This window comes from Fukomys damarensis, unplaced genomic scaffold (assembly GCF_012274545.1).
Source record: "Fukomys damarensis isolate Sample0158 unplaced genomic scaffold, DMR_v1.0_HiC HiC_scaffold_13, whole genome shotgun sequence".
In the NCBI taxonomy this organism is placed as follows: domain Eukaryota; kingdom Metazoa; phylum Chordata; class Mammalia; order Rodentia; family Bathyergidae; genus Fukomys; species Fukomys damarensis.
In genome coordinates, this window is record NW_022900925.1 from 13,881,369 (window position 1) to 13,901,241 (window position 19,873).

The following is a 19,873-nucleotide window of genomic DNA, read 5'->3' on the forward strand; positions in this document are numbered from 1 at the left end:
ATTTTTTCCATTTCTTTCTTATGCTGGGCCTTCATGGCTTCTATCGTGGTCCTGAGCTCATCTATTTTTTGTCAGTTTCTGCTCTAGAGTCTCGAATCACAACTTCCATTTTGCTCACTATCTCTATGGTTACCTGGGAAATTAGTTCTGTTTTGAATTTTTGTAGAGCCTGATTGACCTGTTTTGTTACTTCCTGTGGTTTGAGTTCAGGGTGTCCTCGTGGTTCACTATTGGCCTTTTCATCCTCATTTGCCCTACTGTTTGCCATTGGTAAACTGGAAGTCTGTCCTTGTGTCTTGCTTAAGTGTTTTCTCATTTTTTTGTTGTTGGACTGTCTTTGGTTTAATCTCTGGATTATCACCCAAATCTTCCTGATATAGTTGCACCCTAGCTTCTGAGTCTGTAACGACCCACAGACATTGTCATCTTCATAACATCAGAGAAAACAGCTCATCAAATCAACGGCAATGCTTTACCCCAACTGATACAATCAGCAACACATTAAGATCAAGCACAACTTTGACACTGATCACCGGTGGTAGTCACTAGTCTATCACCCTTAAATCATTTGAATTAAATTGAAATCAAGAAGCAGTCCAGAACATGTCTGCAGTGAACAAAATTTCAATATAGAATATTTACTATTTAATGGCTCAGACAGAGCGAGGATGCAAGAACCCTGACCTCAGTTAGCTGATGGCTGAACCCCATGACGCTGACTGACCTAGGGCTGCAAGGCCCAGATTGAGTTCCCCAACCTTCTGAATGGTTGAACTCCACAACATTCTATTACAGGTTTCCCACGCCCTTTCTTTAAAGATGTTCTAAGTTGGGAACTCAGAAAAATACCCTTTATGACCACCTCTGCCTCTGCAGAGTGGGTCCAAAGACTGGCCCAGTCAGGAGGTCTGAGAGTGTGGTGGCGGGGGGGCTTATGGGGGTTCAGGTACACCCTCACAGCTACCTTCTCTGCGCTTGAGTGATGGTGGCTGGGTCGGGAGCAGGCGTGGTTCTCCTTCCCACGGTGGATTGGGGCCCAGGCTACCTCCCGGTGCTTGAGCGATGGTGGCTGGGTCAGGAGCTGGCGTGGTTCTCCCTGTCTGTGCTTTTAATAGCAGTGGAACTGTCAACATCAGCTTAGTCTGATGTTGCTAAGAACCCTACCTCTGAAATTTCATATTTCCACTCTTATGAGCTACACAAGGTCTCTGAGCCCTCCGGGTTTACTAAACCCTTTCAAAGCTGAGGTATTTGATTCTCTATGAACAAGTGGAAGGATGTCATAAGAGACAAATCCAAACTAGGTGTAGACATGAGAAGACATACCATAATTAAATATGACAAAGATAAGTAGACCTACATCCCTTGTGCCAAGCATATCATTCACATATATAGTGTAAGAAACACTGAGAAATGGAGATAGAATTAATTAAAGATTTAATAGACTTTAGTGGAAGTCTTGTTTAGAAAAACTAGGAATTAATTGTGATATCCTGGGTTAATGTAAGAAATGGATCCCAAAATGTAAAATGACTTGAAGAGAGTAAAATATCTCCTCTCCTGTGTCCAAGTGGGTACATTTTGTCATGGATGCCTTTCCTGGATATGGAGAAGGAGGGATACAGTCTCATCTTACCATGTGACTCCCATCATCCCATTCAACTTCACGGATATTTCATGTACTAAGCACAAGGAAAAGTGTGTAGAGGAAGCCCAGAACTGTAACACATAGGTGAATTGGCTAGATCTCAGTCACATAACCCTATCTCACCACAAGGGTGACAGGAAAGTATAGTCTGAGTGACCAAAAAGAGAACAGCATGGATTTGGCCATGCAGCTAATATTCTTTGCCATAATTCATATGCCTACTATGCAAGATGAATCAAAGAGGAGGGAAACTCTGGTGAAACAGTTCTAATGGTACATAATAGAAAAGAAATGGTACATAGAAAAGTATGATGGTCTAAGCTAAAGGACTACACATTAAGTAGAAAGATTGAAGGGCTGGGGATTTAGCTCAGTGGTTCTGTGGCCTGGCTTGCATGCGCAAGGACCCAAGTTAGATCCCCAGTACCAAAAAAAAAAAAAAAAAGAAAGAAAGATTGAATTATGTAATAACTATTTTGCATGAAGAAGCAACAAAATCAGGTGGTCAGAGGAGAGATAAACTGAGACATTGTGCTTATGAGCACCCCTCAAATAAGGAATGCAAAATATAATGTAGGATTTAACTGAAGAACCATTAACTGCAAGCTTCTTAGTGTATGTGACAAATAATACTCTACAATAATCTACCTGGAGGAGTTAAAAATAAACAATACGTGGTTTTCCTGTCCCCAAAATCTTGCAGTTTTCCTAGGATGGATGTACAGTGTGTGGGGTTCAGCAGGACACGTTTGCAGGATGAACAAACATGGATATATGGGGTAGGGGTGGAAGCCCACAGAAATGGACTGAAATTTTACTAAGCCATAGTTGTAATCACTATGTAGTTGCATGAATTTGCAAGTTAATCTTGATTATTGAGGAGATTAGCTGGATAGACACCTAGGAGATTAAAAAGCAAGCTTCTTGTCTTCTTGTCTAGGTGGTTCATTGGGGTGACCATAAGGCACCTCTCTGGCTCTTTCTCTGCTCTCTGCTTCCCAGATGTCCTGATTTGACCAGGATTCCTCCACCATATCCCTCCACCATGTTTCAGCTGGGAAGCCAGCTGGCCATGCAGTGAAACTGCTAAAACCATGAACCACAAATAAATCATTTCCTACTTAAAATTATGTAAGTCAGATATTTTGTCCTACCAATAAGAAAGCTGACAAACACAATGAGTCACCAAAAAATATATCTCATAGCAAGAACAGAACATTTTTCTCTTCAGAGAAAAATCATCACAATTATATATATGGGGTTTACAAAAAGATAACAGCTATTAAAGAGGGTGACAAAGGTCTTTTTTGAAAAGAGACTGCCTGGGGAGAAAATTCATTGGGCTTATCTTGGTACCTAAATCCAGTGAACTTTGTTATATACCAGTGCCAGTGTATTCACCTGTTTTCCCTAGGTTCTGAAATCAGTCTATTTGTCCAATAGAAAAATTTCTAGTTTCTAGGATAATACTTCTACTAACAAACCCTTCTTATTACAGTACTTTGTCAAAGACTCCAAAATGAAGTCTCTTCCTTATCATGGATAATGAAATTGGTGTGTGATTCTAGTTTCTCCATTAAATTGTACAGTCCTTGAGAATAAGCTCTATGTCATATATGTTGTGTAAATTTATAGGAACATAGAATTCAACTGTGGAATGGATAAATCCTAGGTGTTGTGTGACAGTGCCGGTTGGGAGGATGAGCACCTCCTCTTTGCAGATTGCTCACATTACACATGACTGTCCAGGAGCAAATAATGATTAGCAACATTTACCAGTACAGATTTTGACCCGATGCATGAGCTCAGAGGTAGAAAAAGCTGATCCCTGGAGTCAAGAGTAGTGAAAATGAGAGGTCATAACACACAAGTAACTGCACTAATAATGCACAATTCCCTTGCCCTTCATGCTGAGAAAGCCATGAGAGAAGAAAACCAGTCTTCCAGCACAGATTTCATCCTCCTGGGAGTTACTGGCCAGAAGGAACAGGAAGATTTCATCTTCGTCCTCTTCTTGTTCATTTACCCTATCACACTGATTGGAAATATGCTCATCATTCTAGCCATTCGCTATAACACTCACCTTCACAATCCCATGTATTTTTTCCTGGCCAATCTCTCCTTTGTTGATATCTTTTTCTCTTCTGTAGCCACCCCCAAGACGTTGGTCAACCATCTCCTAGGTAGCAAAACCATCTCCTTTGGGGGATGCCTCACACAGATGTATTTCATGATAGCCTTGGGTAACATAGATAGCTACATCTTGGCTGTGATGGCCTATGATCGAGCTGTGGCCATCAGCCGCCCTCTTCATTATACATCAATTATGAGCCCACGGTCCTGTGTCCTCCTGGTTGTTGGGTCTTGGGTGGTCGGAAATGCCAACGCCCTTCCCCACACTCTACTCACAGCTAGTCTGTCTTTCTGTGGCTACAAAGAAGTGGCCAACTTCTACTGTGACATTACCCCCTTGCTCCAGCTGTCCTGTTCTGACATCCACTTTAACGTGAAGATGATGTACCTAGGAGTTGCTGTTTTCTCTGTGCCATTACTATGCATCATTATCTCCTATGTCCGTGTCTTTTTCACAGTCTTGCGGGTGCCATCTACTCAGGGCATACTCAAAGCCTTCTCCACCTGCGGTTCTCACCTCACGGTTGTTTCTTTGTATTATGGGACAGTTATGGGCATGTATTTCCGCCCTCTGACCAGTTATAGCCTAAAGGATGCAGTGATAACTGTGATGTACATGGCCGTGACCCCGATGTTAAATCCTTTCATCTATAGTCTGAGAAACCGAGACATGAAGGCTGCTCTGGTAAAGCTCTTCCACAACAGAACTTCTTCACAGAAGAGACAAGAGAGATAAACACTAGCCAAACATACTAAAAGAAAGAGAAAAAAGACTCACATTATTTGCTATTAGAAATGAAAATGGAGACATCAAAATGGACACGGTCAAAATTCAAAACATAGTAACTACTATTAACAAATTGTATTCCAATAATTTGGAGAATCTTGAAGAAATGAGCAGATGCCTAAATGCATATGAATTACCAGAAGTAAACAAAGAAGATATAAATATCCTAAACAATCTAATAGCAAGCATTGAAATTGAGGCAGTAACAAAAAAACCTGCACCCCTCCCCCAAAAAAACTACACCTTAAGAAAAGCTTAGGATGTGATAGATTCAATAAGACCTTTAAGGACATTACAACACCAGTACTCAAACTCATCAATGAAACTGACAGGGAAAGAGTGCTTACAGACTTATTTCTGAAAGCCAGCATCACTTTGATTCCAAATTCAGAAAAAGACCCAAATAAAAAAACTACAAGCTAATCTCTTTAATGAACATAGATGTCAAAATTCTCTATATTTGGCAAATAGAGTGCAACAAATTATCAAAAGGATCATACATCATGAACAAGTAGTTTTTATCCCAAGGATCCAAGGATGGTTTCACATATAACAATAAATGTAATTCACTACATGAACAGAAGCAATAACAAAATACACATAATCATATCAACAGATGCAAAATAAGTATTTAATGAAATCAACACCCATTCATGATAAATACCTGAAGAAAATAGGTATAAAAGAATCTTACCTGAATCTTATGAAACTCTTCTATGAAAAACCAAAGGCCAAAATCATATTAAATGGGGGAAACCCTGAAAGCTTTTTCTCTAAAATCAGGAACAAGTATAGCTATGTGGATGCACACTGGGGCTATACTCTTAAGTGAAATAAATAGGACACACTTGAGTAAATACAGAATAGTTTCTGTGGTGTGAAAAACTAAAAGTGAACTGAGGTTCAAATGGTATAATTGGGAGTGTGAAATAGGAAGAAAATGGCTATTGGGGAAGTGGGAAGGGGAGGGGAAAGGAAATAAGGGAAAAGAAAAAAATGTGAAAAAGTGAAAAAAGGAAACAAAGTCTTTGTAAATAGGGAAGGGTGGAGGGAGTGAAGGGAGGGCAGGGGTATGGGGAAAAAACAACAGCCAAGATATATCATGTAAAAGTAGAAGATCCCAATGGTAAATGTAACTGTATTGTTTGCTTTAAATGTACCAATAAACTTAATGGAAAAAATCAGGAACAAGACTAGGATGTCCACTATCATCACTGGGTTTAACCTACTACCTGAAACATTAGCCATCAAATTCAGGAAAGAGAAAGAGATACATATAGGAAAGGGAGAAGTCAAATTACCATTATTTGCAGATGACATGATCCATTTTATAGAACCCTGAAAAAACTCCATCAGAAGACTCCTAGATTTAATAATCAAATTCAGCAATGAAGAAGTAAAGTTAACACACAAAAATCAGTGGTGCTCTTATACACCAATAATGAACCCACTGAGAAAGAAATTTAAAAAAATAATACCATTCACAGTAGCATGAAGACAAATTAAAGAATCAAAACTAACCAAAGAAATGAAAGACTACTAAGTCCTCTAAAAGAAAACTACAGTGCCCTGCTAAAGGAGAATCAAAAGAACACCACAAAATAAAAAGATACCTGCTGTTCTTGGATTTGGAAATAATATGGTCAAAAGGGCTATTCTTCCAAAACTGATAAATGGGTTTAACACAATCCCGATCAGAAATACCTATAACATTCCTCACCAAACTAGATAAAACAACTCACATTTCATGTGGAACCAGAAGAGACCCAGATTAGCAAAAGTCATCCTGAGCATCAAGAGCAAAGCAGGAAGCATCATAATACCTGACCTCAAGATACTACTATACAGCGATAAAAATTTTAAAAGTATAGTATTGGTACAAAAGCATACCTGTGGATCACTGGAACAAATAGAAGATGCAGATACAACCCAAATACCTTCAGCTATTTGATCTTTGACAAAGGGGCCAAAAACTTACATTAAAGGGAAAATAGCATCTTTAAAAAATGTACTGAGTTGGGCATGGTTCCACATGCCTGTAATCCCAGCACTTGGGAGGCTGAGGCAGGAGAATTGCCATGAGTTCAAGACCTTGACTATATAGTGAGTTCAAGAACAGCCTGAATTACATCGTGAGATCTTATGTCCAAAAAGGAATTTTCTTAATGGTGCTGGGAAAACTGTCTAACCATATGCAGAAGATTGAAGCTGGACCTATAGCTTTCACCATATACTAAACTAAAATCAAGATGAGTGAAGGATATAACCTCTATTACAACAGAAACACTTAACCTGCTGAAAGATAAAATAGGTAAAACTCTTTGAAGTTACTAGGGTAGGCAAGGGCTTTCTAAACAGAGCACCAATTGCATAAAAATAACACCAAGAATCGGTAACTGAGATGAAATCAAATTAAAAAGTTCTAAGGGCCAGGGATTTAGCTCAGTGGTTCTGGTGCCTGCCTTGCAAGTGCAAGGGCCAGAGTTCAATACCTGGTACCAAAAAAAGAAAAAAAAAAGTTCTACACACACACACACAAAAAAAACAAGTGAAGAGATGGCCTACAGAGTGGGAAATAATCTTTTTTAGCTATTCCTCAGACAGGGGAGTAAGATTTAGAATATATAAAGAATTCAAAAAAATTAGACCCCAAAATAAAAGACCCAATCAAAAATGGGCAAATGAAATGAATAGACACTTCTCAAAAGAAGTATAAGTGGCCAGTAAACATATGAAAAAATGTTCAACATCTTATGCTAGAAAGAATGACAATCATCAAGAAACCAAATTATATCAAATGCTGGCATGGCTGTGGTGAAAAGGAAGCCTTCTACATTGTTGGTGGGAGTGTAAATTGCTACAACCATTATGTTAATCAGTATGGAAATTACTCAAAAAAGTAAATACAGAATTTCCATTTGACCATGCTATTCCCCTTCTAGATATCTTCCCAAAAGAACAAAAGATGTCATATTACAGAGATACATGCATACCAATGTTTATATCGCAGAATTTATAAACACTAAATCTTGGAAGCAGCTATATGTCCACCTACAGATGAATGGATAAAGAAAATGTTATCCATACATAATGGAATACTACTCAGCTATATTGAAAAATAAAGTCAAGACATTTGTACAAAATGAACACAGCTTGAAAACAATGTTAACTGAGATAAATCAGACAAACAAGCTTAAATTTAAATACCATATGGTTTCCCTCACCTGAGTTGTACAAAGTGCAAAAAGCAAAATGAAAGACTCAAAAAATGAAGCATGGAGATAAACCTTTTGCAAATGGGAAGGGGACCAAGACACACAAAGTGGGGTAAGGGAGGGGAGGACAAAAAAATTTAAGATGTGTCATGTATATGTACCAACCTCCCACAATAAATGTAATCATTATATATCACAAACATGAACTATTAAAAAAATAATGAAAATGGGGAGGAGGATCTAGAGACAGAGGGAAGGAAGTTGGTGTGGAGAGGAAATGGAACAAAAAAAAAATCAAGATATGTTAGGTATGTGTACCCATTCCATAAGTTGAATGTAAACATGATGCACAGCAAACATATATAAATAAAACAAAAAATTTTTAAAACATTTATTCAGTGATTAAGTGGTAATAGTAATTTCTAATGGAAAAATGATCATTATTTTCTCTGTTTAGTATGTTTAGAAAAGAGGGAGATTTTTTTAAAAAACACATTTCACACAAGTGAAATTTTTATTTAGATATTTTTGATGGTCTAACTCACCCCAAAGTTGGAAGGAAAAAAAAAGAAGAATCAAGATATATCATGTCCAGGTACAAATTCCTTCTGATGAATGTGATCATAATGTACATCTAAATTGTACCAATAAAATTACAATTTAAAAAAAGAAAGCTACAGAAAGTGGTTGCCTGCTGGAAAAGTGGAATTTTTTTCTGTATAATTATTTTAATTCAATTAAATAAAAGGAGTCAAGGAAACATTGAACTTGAAGAAGCCTAGCTGCCTGTGAAATGTGAAAGAAAGCACTAATTTCAGAAATCTCATTATAACAAAGTTCTACCCTTATTTGAGATGACTTTGGAATCTGTTCTTTGTTAAAATCCTTACTATATGCAAAGCACTAGGGATAAGAAGATGAAGCCTCTTTTTGGACTGTACTTGCAAATGACATTCCAGGCAATAAACAAGTAATAAAAAACATGATTAGAAGGAAAGTTGTTAAAGAAGTCAACTTGTAGTAGTGTTTTAAGAAAATTATCTAACTTTCAAAATCAAAGACTTCTATTCTGAAAACTATGGCATTCTGAAAAAATAGATTGAGGAGAACAGCAGAAAATGGAAAGACATCCTTTGATCCTGGGTAGGAAGAACCAATATAGTGAAAATGGCCATACTTTCAAAACTGCTATATAGATTCAATGAAATCCCGATTGAAATTGAAACAGCATGCTTCACAGAGCTTGAGAAAACAATCCAAAAATTCATGTGGAACAAGAAGAGATCTAGAAGAGCAAAAGCAATTCTAGGAAATAAAGACAAAGTAGAGGGTATACAATCCCCAACTTGAAACCATACTACAAAGTTACTGTGATAAAAACAGCATGGTACCAGCAAAGAAACAGACCTGAGGATCAGAGGAACAGATACAGAAACAACTCCAGACACACTCAGCCACCTCATCTTTGACAAAAGAGTCAAACACCCTCACTGGAGGAAGCTAGCCTCTTTAATAAAAGATGCTGGAAAAATTGGATTTCAAACTGCCAAAGATTAAAACTAGACTTATATCTCTCACCATGTACTAAATGAAAATCAAAATGGATTAAGTATCTTAATATTAAAACAAAAACTAAACCAGCTGGAAGAGAGGTTAGGTAAATCTCTTGAAGACATTGGCATAGAAAAAGATTTCATAAACAAAACCTCAGTTGCACGTGAACTACACAAACAATCAACAAGTGGGATCTCTTCATATTAAAAAGCTTCTGCACAGCAAGAGAAACCACCAACAGCACAAAGAGACAACCCACAATTTTGGAAAAAAATTTCACTAGCTATTCCTCAGATAAAGGTCTACTATCTAGAGTATATAAAGAACTTTTAAAAAATCAGACTTCCAAATTTAAAGATCCAAGTCAAAAATGGGCATCTGAAATGAATAAACATTTTTCAGATGAAGAAGTAGAAATAGGAAATAAACATATGAAAACATGTTCAACATCACTGGTCATTCAAGACATGCAAATGAAAACAAGGCTGAGATTTCACCTCACCCCTGAAAGAATGGCTGCTATTATGAAATGAATAACAAATGCTGGCAGAGCTGTGGACAAAAAGAACCCTGAACTGTTGGTGGGAGTGCAGACTGGTGCAACCACTGTGGAAATCAGTATGGAGATACCTCAAAGAACTACAGTTAGAGGTTCCATTTGACCAAGCTATTTCCCTATTGGGTATGTTTCCAAAAGTATTAGAAGAATCACACCACAGTGATATATGTGCAACCATGTTCATAGTGGCACAGTTTGTAATAGCTAAAACTTGGAAACAGCCCACTTACTCATCAACTGGTGACTGGATAAAGGGAATTTTTTAATAAAATGGGGTACTATTCAGCCATAAAGAATGAGAAATTATAGACATTTATAGCTAAATGGATGCACATTGAGGCAATTATCTGAAGTGAAATAAATCAGACACATGTTTAAATACCGAATAGTTTATTTGGTGTGAGAAACTGAAAGTGTAAATAAGGATCAAAAGGCATAATAGATCTGCAAAATAGGAAGAAAAGGTCCAAAGGGAAGGGAAAGTGGACAGGATTGGGGAAAGGAAAGAAGGGAATGGAATTAATGTGAGAAAATGAAAAAAAATGGAAATAAAGCCTTTGTAAATAGGAAAAGGAGGAAGGGTTAAAGGGAGGGCAGAGAAATGGGGAAAAAATAAGAACCAAGATAGATTATGTAAAGGTACAAATTTCCATGATGAATGTCATTATATTGTATACCTAAAATGTACCAATAAAATTAATAAAAACTTTCACACTAACTGGAAAAGAGATCCACACCTAGACATGTCATAGTCAAAGCATTAAGTCAATCCAGACATCTCCAAAGCAGCAAAAGAAAACAATTCATCATATAAAAGAGATCATCAAGGGCTTTGGATGCAGCTCACTCAGCTGGTAGTCTACTTTTGCCTAGCATGCACGAGGACCTGGATTAAATTCCCAACATAAAAAGTGATGAGGTAAATCTCAATTACATCCATGGCAGAGTTCTCATCAGAAACAATGGAAACCTGAAGGTAGTAAGATGACATATTTGAAATACCAAAACAAGAAAGAAAAAAGCTATTACATACTATATCTGGAAAAATTATTCTTGAAAATGAAGGCAAAATTAAGACATCTCTAGAAAATCAAAAACTGAGTTTGTGGCTAAAAGATTTACCCTATAAGAAACACTAAAAGGATTCCTTTGGCTAAACTGAAGGACAATTAATAGTAACTTGAATCCACATAATGAAATAAGAAGCACTGATAAAGGCAACTCAGGTAAATATAAAAATATGGTATCAATGTATTTTTCATTTGTAGGGTTTTTTTTCTCCTATATGATTTAAGAGAGTTGCAAAAAACCAAGATTGTGAATCATGATGGACATCAGATGAGCTTCTTTTTTTTTTCTTTTGAGACAGGGTCTCACTGCACAGTTGAGACTGACCTGGAACTCACTATGTAGTGGCTGGGATTACAGGCATGCGCCACCACGCCCAGCAAGATGATCTTCAAATAGCACAGAAATGTGCCTCAAGGACTTGTTAATCTTGTTCTAGATTGAAAGTCAATAATGTTTACTTTGCAAGGTAATAATATATGATCTGGCCAACGAGATGAAAATTGATTGTTATCTCAAGGGTATTCCCACAGTAGAGGGGAAAAAAAAACCCATAGGCATTGGATGATGAAGATCCCACTCAGCAGTAGTTTTCCAGCCCATTGCCCCTGCGCTTACTTTCCTCCCCAAAAATATCTTTTGAGTAGCTAAGTTCCCCGAGATGGTGTTTTGAGAGAAATAAAGCACTCCAGTCCCCCAGAGCTGACTCCTGAACAAACCTGAGTTCCTTCCCACCAATTCTTACCTCCTGAGAATTGGCCTTCAAGCAGCCAGCAGAGACTTGAGTTTGTTGGAGTTTTCACGGATACCAATTGCACAGTCTAACAGAAGATGTAGAGAGATGTTATATGACTAGTAGTAAATAGATACTAAGTTTTTAGAGAAGTAGCAAAGCCACAGTTAATATTTACTATTAATTATGTATCTAGCACTGTTTTGAAAGAAGTTTTCACATATTGATTAATTCAGTCCTTATAACTTTCTGAGGATGTTGTGGCCATTAACATAATTATTCCCATTTTAATGATGTATAAGTATATTAAATAATGGTACAAAGTCAGTTACAATCAGTAAGTGGAAAATTCAGTAGGTGGTGAACCAGCCAAGGCATGAACATGAATCTCAAAACGTCCTCAGCAGAAGGTGGAGACTTCTCTGCCATAGAAAGTACTAATTATAGCATAAAGGTGATATATTTATAAAGTGGATAAGAGAATATCAAGGCCTCTTTCAACTCCCAGAATCAAGAAAATCTGGAGCCCTACTATCACCTTGCTAGGTTAAAGAAAGCATGGCTTACACCTTAACCCTCTTCGAGTAAAATCATAGATAAATCATGATTTTTTTTCTTTCACATTGAACAGCAGAAAGGCTTCAGTTAGGCTGAAAAAAATATTAGGAGCTCGTTTTACCATGGCCCTTGCAGCTTCCAAGTGGTAGTTGCAAATCAATGCTGAACAGCAGAGGAGAGGAAATCGCATTCCTACAGAGGACACAAAGGTCATTCAAGAGTTTGGAACCTGGAGACACACTCTCCAGGAAACTTTCTCATTTACCCCACCCCACCCCTTCTGGAGAAGATTACCCTCCAGAGCCACTGCTGCCCCTCAGGGCACAGCCAGAGGCTAACGTCAAGGGGTCACAACAATTGCTGCAACTTTCACCTAAATGAAGACCTGGGGGACTCATGTTTCAGGAGAATTTAGAACCTGGTGACCAATTCCCAGTCTTCTCTAGGCTGAGGGCCACCCCACACCCTAAAGAGAGACTCCTTGACCTCAGGACCCATCCAGGACAGCTCTTTGTTCCGCATCCTTTCCAAGGGTCAGAAACTGGGGCTCCACTGACCAAACAATGCCAGGCCTGTCTCCTCCACCTCAGCCACAAAGGACCAGGATGTCCCCCTTCAGCATGCCTGACCCACAAAAGGAATGCTAGCAAGTACTAGACCAGATCCCCCTGCAAACATTCTACTTGTGAAAGAACAAGGAAGGCCACAAAGCTAGAACCCTTTCTTTAAAAAAAAAATTCTGACCTTATGCCCCAGGTGACAGACTGTGGACGCTGGAGAGAAGATATCTGAGACAGCAACACCAAGAGATAAAGCAAAGACAACTGTATCATACCCATTCCTTCCCTTGACCTTCACAAAGCCTGCACCAGGTAAGTAAAAAAGTATGTCATTTTATCAGATGCCACTTATCAGGTGAATTGCCAGCCAGTTGTAAAATTGGAACAAAAACAAATTGGACTCCAAAATTTAAGTTCTCAAGATTTGGTGGACAAAAGGCAATATTGAGAGTTCTCCCCTCCGCACATGCTTCTCCTGGGGCTCCTGTCCATGCATACAGAGTAAGGAGGAAGTAGTTATAATTTGGTTGCCTCAGTCATAAGCTCCATTTACCTACTGAAGTGATACCATGTGTGGTATGTGTATGTTACATGCATTCTCCCTCACACAAATGCCTGGTCTTGGAAAAGAGCCACACAAATGCCTTCCACTCCCATGCTACACAGAGCCTGGTAATGTGCCCATCCGAGAGTGATAGTGTTTCATTGTCAATGGGCTGATGAGCTGAACTATTAGAGAAATCTGAAAGCACCTGAAGGATGCATCTTTGGCCTGGTCCTTTGTACCCAGAAGAATAGGAGGTGCATGCAGTCATATCTGTCCTTGAAAAATTGAATTCAGCACCATCAGAATCTTGTGTGACTGATAATTTAGAAACATGCATACACACATGCACACACACAAAGCCAGTGAATACTAATGTTCAGCACTGGTTGAGACCCTGAGTTTTTCCCAGTGAACTCTAGCCTCTGCTAATCTCTTCATTATTCATATAGCTACACCTCCCAGTTCCTCTTGCTCATGATACTAGGGTCTTCTTACCTTTTTCCCTAGTGTTTCCCCAGAAATCATGTCTCCTTATAACAGCAGTGAAATATCTGAAAGTAAGGAGTGACATCATGAGAATGCTTTCCTCAACTACCTCACACATCTTTAATTCCTTGCACAGATCATGACAATCGTTTTTCCTTTTCTCTCATAATGTTTTTTTGCATTCTTCAATTCTTTTTTTAAATCACCTGTCATTATCCTTACAGCACATTTTCAGTCACACTGGTGCTACATTTATTTGTAACAATTTATCTGTTCAAATGCCTGCATTTATATTAAATAAAGGGCTATCTCTATTACTAGAAAAGGATAGAGAACTCACATTCACTCTACTAATTCTTAGTATCAATAAAGTCCTTGCATTTGGATCAAAATCTTCCACATCACAGAACCCACACTTCTCTGCCATATTGATTTCTGCCTAATCCCTGGCTTGTCCTGTGCCCTTGCTCTGGATAAACGTAAACACAGGCTTCCTTTATGTTACCCCCCAGTGTCTGATTTTTTTTTTTTTTTGGTTTTTTGAGACAGGGTCTCACTGTATAGTTGAGACTTACCTGGAACTCACTAGGTAGCCCAGGCTGGTCTCAAACTCACAGTGATCCTTCTGCCTTAGCCTCCCAAGTGCTGGGATTACAGGCATGCACCACCACACCTGTCTTGATCTTTTTGAAATTGATATTTTCTCTGGGATAAGGAACTTGGACTCCACCTATTAGTTGATGAGTAGAGAGGAAGTGATTTTTGAGAAATTTGCAATCACATCTACATATTATAAATATATTTCTTCAGTCCACTTAGCAGATGTCTCTACAAACAAGCCTGCTTCAGAAAAGAGGAATAGAGATAAGGGAAAGAATAGCTGCTAGACAGGGTTACAAGATTGGGGTTGATTCATTGAATGACTAAAAACTTTATAATATGTTTGCCTGTTAATGAATGGGAAAGAGCTGGGGTTGAAGTAAGTATTGGGTGGAAGAAATACAGCAGCAAAAAAAAAAAAGAAGGAAGGAAGTAAGGAGTGCAATAGCTGAGAAAATAAAAAAAAAATAACAGATTTGAGACCAATGCACATTTTTGTGAGTCCTTGGAGGAAAAGAAGAGTGTAGAGTTATGCATGTGGAGATGATATACTGCAAAGGTGTTGAGGAATAGTTTTGCACAATAGACTCCTTCAAGTGTAACTTAGTGTGAAGAGGGAAGAGGCATCTGAGCCTCCCAAGCAGCATTCATGTAGGTGTTGTGAAGAGCTGGAGGAGACTTCCATGGATAATGGAGAGGCCTGCTGAAGAGTTCTAAAAGTCTCAAGAGAATTGGGCATCATAAATTTTAGTGCCAAGTTTGTGTGATATCTCCACTATTCCCTGGTTACTCTAAAAGTGGGAAGAAAAAGAATGGACACATAGCTTGAGGACTGAATATTCAGATTGAGTGGATCGTGGATGATCCATGATCATCTCATGTTTTTGGAAGACAGTTGTAAATGTACCGTAAGTAGAGAGGTTGGCTAAGATGCAACAGAAAGTTTAAGAAACTAAAGATCACCATGAGTTGAAGAGCAAGTGTACACAAAAAGGATGAACTGGGGAAGGAAGAACCTTGGACAGTAAAAGAACCATACCCAGAGTTTGTGACTGAAAGCAAAATTGTGCCAAACACTTTTGTTTGGAACAGAACTGTTGGCAAACAGAAGTGTTCATAAACCGAGGAATTACTGTATGTGATTCTGACTTGTCCTTAAATCTTAATTTGGTTGAGAGCAGCTTTATATGTTGAATGAATGTAGTTATAACTTCTCCATGAATCCCAACAAGTGCTACGTCCAGACTGTGAACTATGGGGTACAGCTGTGAAGTGAATGAACCCTACGTGTTGTGTGACAGTGCTGGTTGGGAAGATGAGCACCTCTGCTTCACAGGCAGCTCACTTCTTAGACGTAAGTGTCCAGGGATGCATAATAATTAGGAGTACTCATCAACAGAGATTTTGCTCCAGTGTATTTGTCATCTCTAGACTTTATAAGCTCGGAGGTAGCGAAAGCTGATCCCTTGAGTCAAAACTACTGAATAAGAGAGGTCCACACTAATAATGCTGGATTCCTTTGCCTGTTCAGGCTGAAGAAACCATGAGAGAAGAAAACCAGTCTTCCAGCACAGATTTCATCCTCCTGGGAGTTACTGGCCAGAAGGAACAGGAAGATTTCATCTTCGTCCTCTTCTTGTTCATTTACCCTATCACACTGATTGGAAATATGCTCATCATTCTAGCCATTCGCTATAACACGCACCTTCACAATCCCATGTATTTTTTCCTGGCCAATCTCTCCTTTGTTGATATCTTTTTCTCATCTGTAGCCACCCCCAAGACATTGGTCAACCATCTCCTAGGTAGCAAAACCATCTCCTTTGGGGGATGCCTCACACAGATGTATTTCATGATAGCCTTGGCTAACACAGACAGCTACATCTTGGCTGCGATGGCCTATGATCGAGCTGTGGCCATCAGCCGCCCTCTTCATTATACATCAATTATGAGCCCACGGTCCTGTGTCCTCCTGGTTGTTGGGTCTTGGGTGGTCGGAAATGCCAACGCCCTTCCCCACACTCTACTCACAGCTAGTCTGTCTTTCTGTGGCTACAAAGAAGTGGCCAACTTCTACTGTGACATTACCCCCTTGCTCCAGCTGTCCTGTTCTGACATCCACTTTAACGTGAAGATGATGTACCTAGGAGTTGCTGTTTTCTCTGTGCCATTACTATGCATCATTATCTCCTATGTCCGTGTCTTTTTCACAGTCTTGCGGGTGCCATCTACTCAGGGCATACTCAAAGCCTTCTCCACCTGCGGTTCTCACCTCACGGTTGTTTCTTTGTATTATGGGACAGTTATGGGCATGTATTTCCGCCCTCTGACCAGTTATAGCCTAAAGGATGCAGTGATAACTGTGATGTACATGGCCGTGACCCCGATGTTAAATCCTTTCATCTATAGTCTGAGAAACCGAGACATGAAGGCTGCTCTGGTAAAGCTCTTCCACAACAGAACTTCTTCATAGCCAATGTGAAATCGTGCATGAGAACTGCAGTCATGAACTGGGAAGCGGACTGAAATCCAGCTCCAATGCCAACCCCTGCTAGACTTGGGATTTAGGATTGTCTTTGATTTAAGCTTCCTTTGATCTTGCCACCCTGAAATTTCTTTTCTCAGAAATCATAGAGTAGTTTGATGAGACAGTTTATAGAAATTACCAAGTTCAATACATTTCTGTTTCCTTTGGCAGAGTGGCAGCCCGAGATGTGTGTTTGTAGCCCCTCTGTGCCACTTACTAGCAGAATAACTTGGGAAAGTCTGAGCCTGAGCTCCCATATCCACATACAAGTTGTAGTCAATGAATATGCTGAAATTTTAAATTTTTTAAAAATTAGTAAAGTAAAAGGCACATTGCAATCAATCTCCCTCAAAATACTCCCCCTCACTTTTAACCCTCATTCCACTGTTCTCGCCACTTTACGAAGTGCTGGATATCCCCTTTATAAGTGTCTTTAGTTGTGCTGCCTTGGCTGCCTCCATAACCTTGAATCAGTTCAAAACAGCGACCTTTCGCAGTCATGAACGTTGAAGAAGAGCACAAAGTCACATGGTACCCGATGTGATGAATAAAGGGAGTGTGGAAATAGCCGTCAACTGTAAATGGCTTCAGAGAATGGCAAGAATGATGTGTGTTGGAAGCAAGGGGGAACTGTTTTGTGGGGGATTGATGGCAATTTGTCTTTAATGTAGTGAGCATTTTAAAATTTAAACATTCACTGTATTATTTGACAATATTTATATTAAGAATACTATCCGCCCATCCTGTGTCACAAGATGGGTCACAACAACCCATTGTTTGAAGACTATGACTCACTTCTTCCATGTCAATTTTATTTGGCTATTATGTTTAATCACCACAATTCGGAGACTTGCCGCTTCTTATGGCAAGACTTACGTTAGCACTGCATTGTACTTTTATAGTCTTGGTCATATAAATTTCATTCCACATATATTAGTGAAGATGGAATGAATTAGTCAAAATATAAGTTTCTGAAATGAAACCTTTCAGTGATTAGATATAACCAGACTGGCCATTATTAACCTATCCTTAAATTATTTAAAGAAACTAACTTTAGGGGCTGGGGATTTAGCTCAGTGGTTCTGCTGCCTGCCTCACAAGCACAAGGACCCAAGTTCAATCCCGAGTACCAAAAAAAGAAAGAAAAAAGAAAAAAGAAACCAACTTTAGGAGATATTTTTGTGTTTCTTTCATAGTTGATTAAACGACACTGTCTCTGAAGATCTTCCTACAATCTTACTAGCATGACAGCAACCAATAAATGTATTAGGGTTAAAAGTAACAAAGACTCTGATTTAATTGAATTAAATATTCTGATTTAATTCAGTGTAGCATGAAATAAAGCTACAGTCATCAAAAAATTTGGTGCCATTCAGTAGGTGAAAAAAAAAGTCAGTATTTATATGACATAACTATGTTTCTTCAGCATAGTCCAAATGAGCTGAGACTGTGATTCTGGTAGGTGATATTCCTTAATATAGTTTTGTTTTGTTTTTTTTTGTAACATGGATCAAGCTCAAGACCTTATTCTTGCAAGGCAGGCAGCAGAACCACTGAGCTAAATCCCCTGCCCTTAAACATATGTAATTAATTTAACAAGTCTCTAAACACCCACTGAGAAACCCCACTGTGTATGGTTTGCTCTACTTATGAGAAAATTATATAAAAGTTTTCAAAATATTCATGGCAAATAAATGTTGATCAATTTCACGTCTGAAAACAGGATAATGTTAAGAGATTGATTTGGATATACTTTAGAATAGTACACAAATTATTTCATTACCTACTCTTTTTAACTACAAGGAAATATATAAAATTATTAGTTCCTATAGATAATTCACATTGCCAAGAATTTATCCATTGATGTTGGATGATATCAGCCCTCATATTTTAGTATCTTCTGAAACTTTAAAACAATAAGGATGGGAAATATCACAATTATCTTCTTTTTAAATCAAAAGGCATCTGATTTGAAAAGAATATAAATCTATGGGAGTGGATGACCAAAAAATAAGGAGAGATATTTTGAGTATTTTCAAATTTAAACAATGAAAACATTACAAGAACTTATTTATTGTCTTCCCACCAAAATGTGGAGGTTTGGGATCTGTCCACCTGGCTGATCTACCTTCTGCACTTAGAACAATGTGATACATAGTAAGTACTTTAATAAAATTAAGTGAATAACTGAATCCTACACTATTATAATGAATATAAGGTTAGACTAATTTGGCTTTTATGAATAAACTCAGTAAAGTGAAATGGAATGAGATATTTTGGATATTTCTCATAGAGAAATAATAAATACCAAAGAAAATACCACAAAAGAAGAGCTAAGGAAATGTAGATTCTTAGAACTCCAAACAACTGCTAAATCAAACACCAATTATTCCCCTGCTTTAAGTTAGACAAAGGGAATAGACCCCTCTATATTTTTCCTACAGTAACCACAAGTATCTATGTATAGATTTATAGTTTTAACTGCAAATAAAAACTACTGCACCTGTCTATCAAGTCATTGTCTAAGCCATCTCTCTGATTCAATCAAGCATAATGTCCTGAAGTAATATTAGCCCTGAGTTTACATTATTTTATACCAATGTCCAGGTATTGACATATGCCTAGAAAAGACTATATAGCTGATGCATCCGTGCTACTTAGGATCCATTCAGGAAGAAGAAATCATATCTGGTATATTTAAACCATAAAGGTATAATACACAGAATGAGATACACAAATGTATCCTGAAAAAAACTAAAGGAAAAAATAGATGTGTGCTGAAGTCATCAGAGATTAACTTCAGGAAGAAGTTATTTCTCCTATGACTACAGGAAGAAAGAAGGGGATGGAGGAGAGATGACCACATGTCTGATACTCAGATCTCTGAAGGGAGCTGCT

The 19,873-nt window shown here is 38.3% G+C and overlaps 2 protein-coding genes across 2 annotated transcripts; both read left to right on the forward strand.

The window, feature by feature from the left end:
- The first annotated feature begins 3,569 nt into the window (after nucleotides 1-3,569).
- LOC104875034 (olfactory receptor 1A1) lies at nucleotides 3,570-4,517 on the forward strand. Its single transcript, XM_010642401.1, has one exon. The coding sequence runs from the start codon at nucleotides 3,570-3,572 to the stop codon at nucleotides 4,515-4,517; it is 948 nt and encodes a 315-aa protein (XP_010640703.1).
- Nucleotides 4,518-15,991: 11,474 nt separating this feature from the next.
- On the forward strand, nucleotides 15,992-16,991 carry LOC104874862 (olfactory receptor 1A1). Its single transcript, XM_010642107.1, has one exon. The coding sequence runs from the start codon at nucleotides 15,992-15,994 to the stop codon at nucleotides 16,919-16,921; it is 930 nt and encodes a 309-aa protein (XP_010640409.1). The 3' UTR covers nucleotides 16,922-16,991.
- Nucleotides 16,992-19,873: the final 2,882 nt, after the last annotated feature.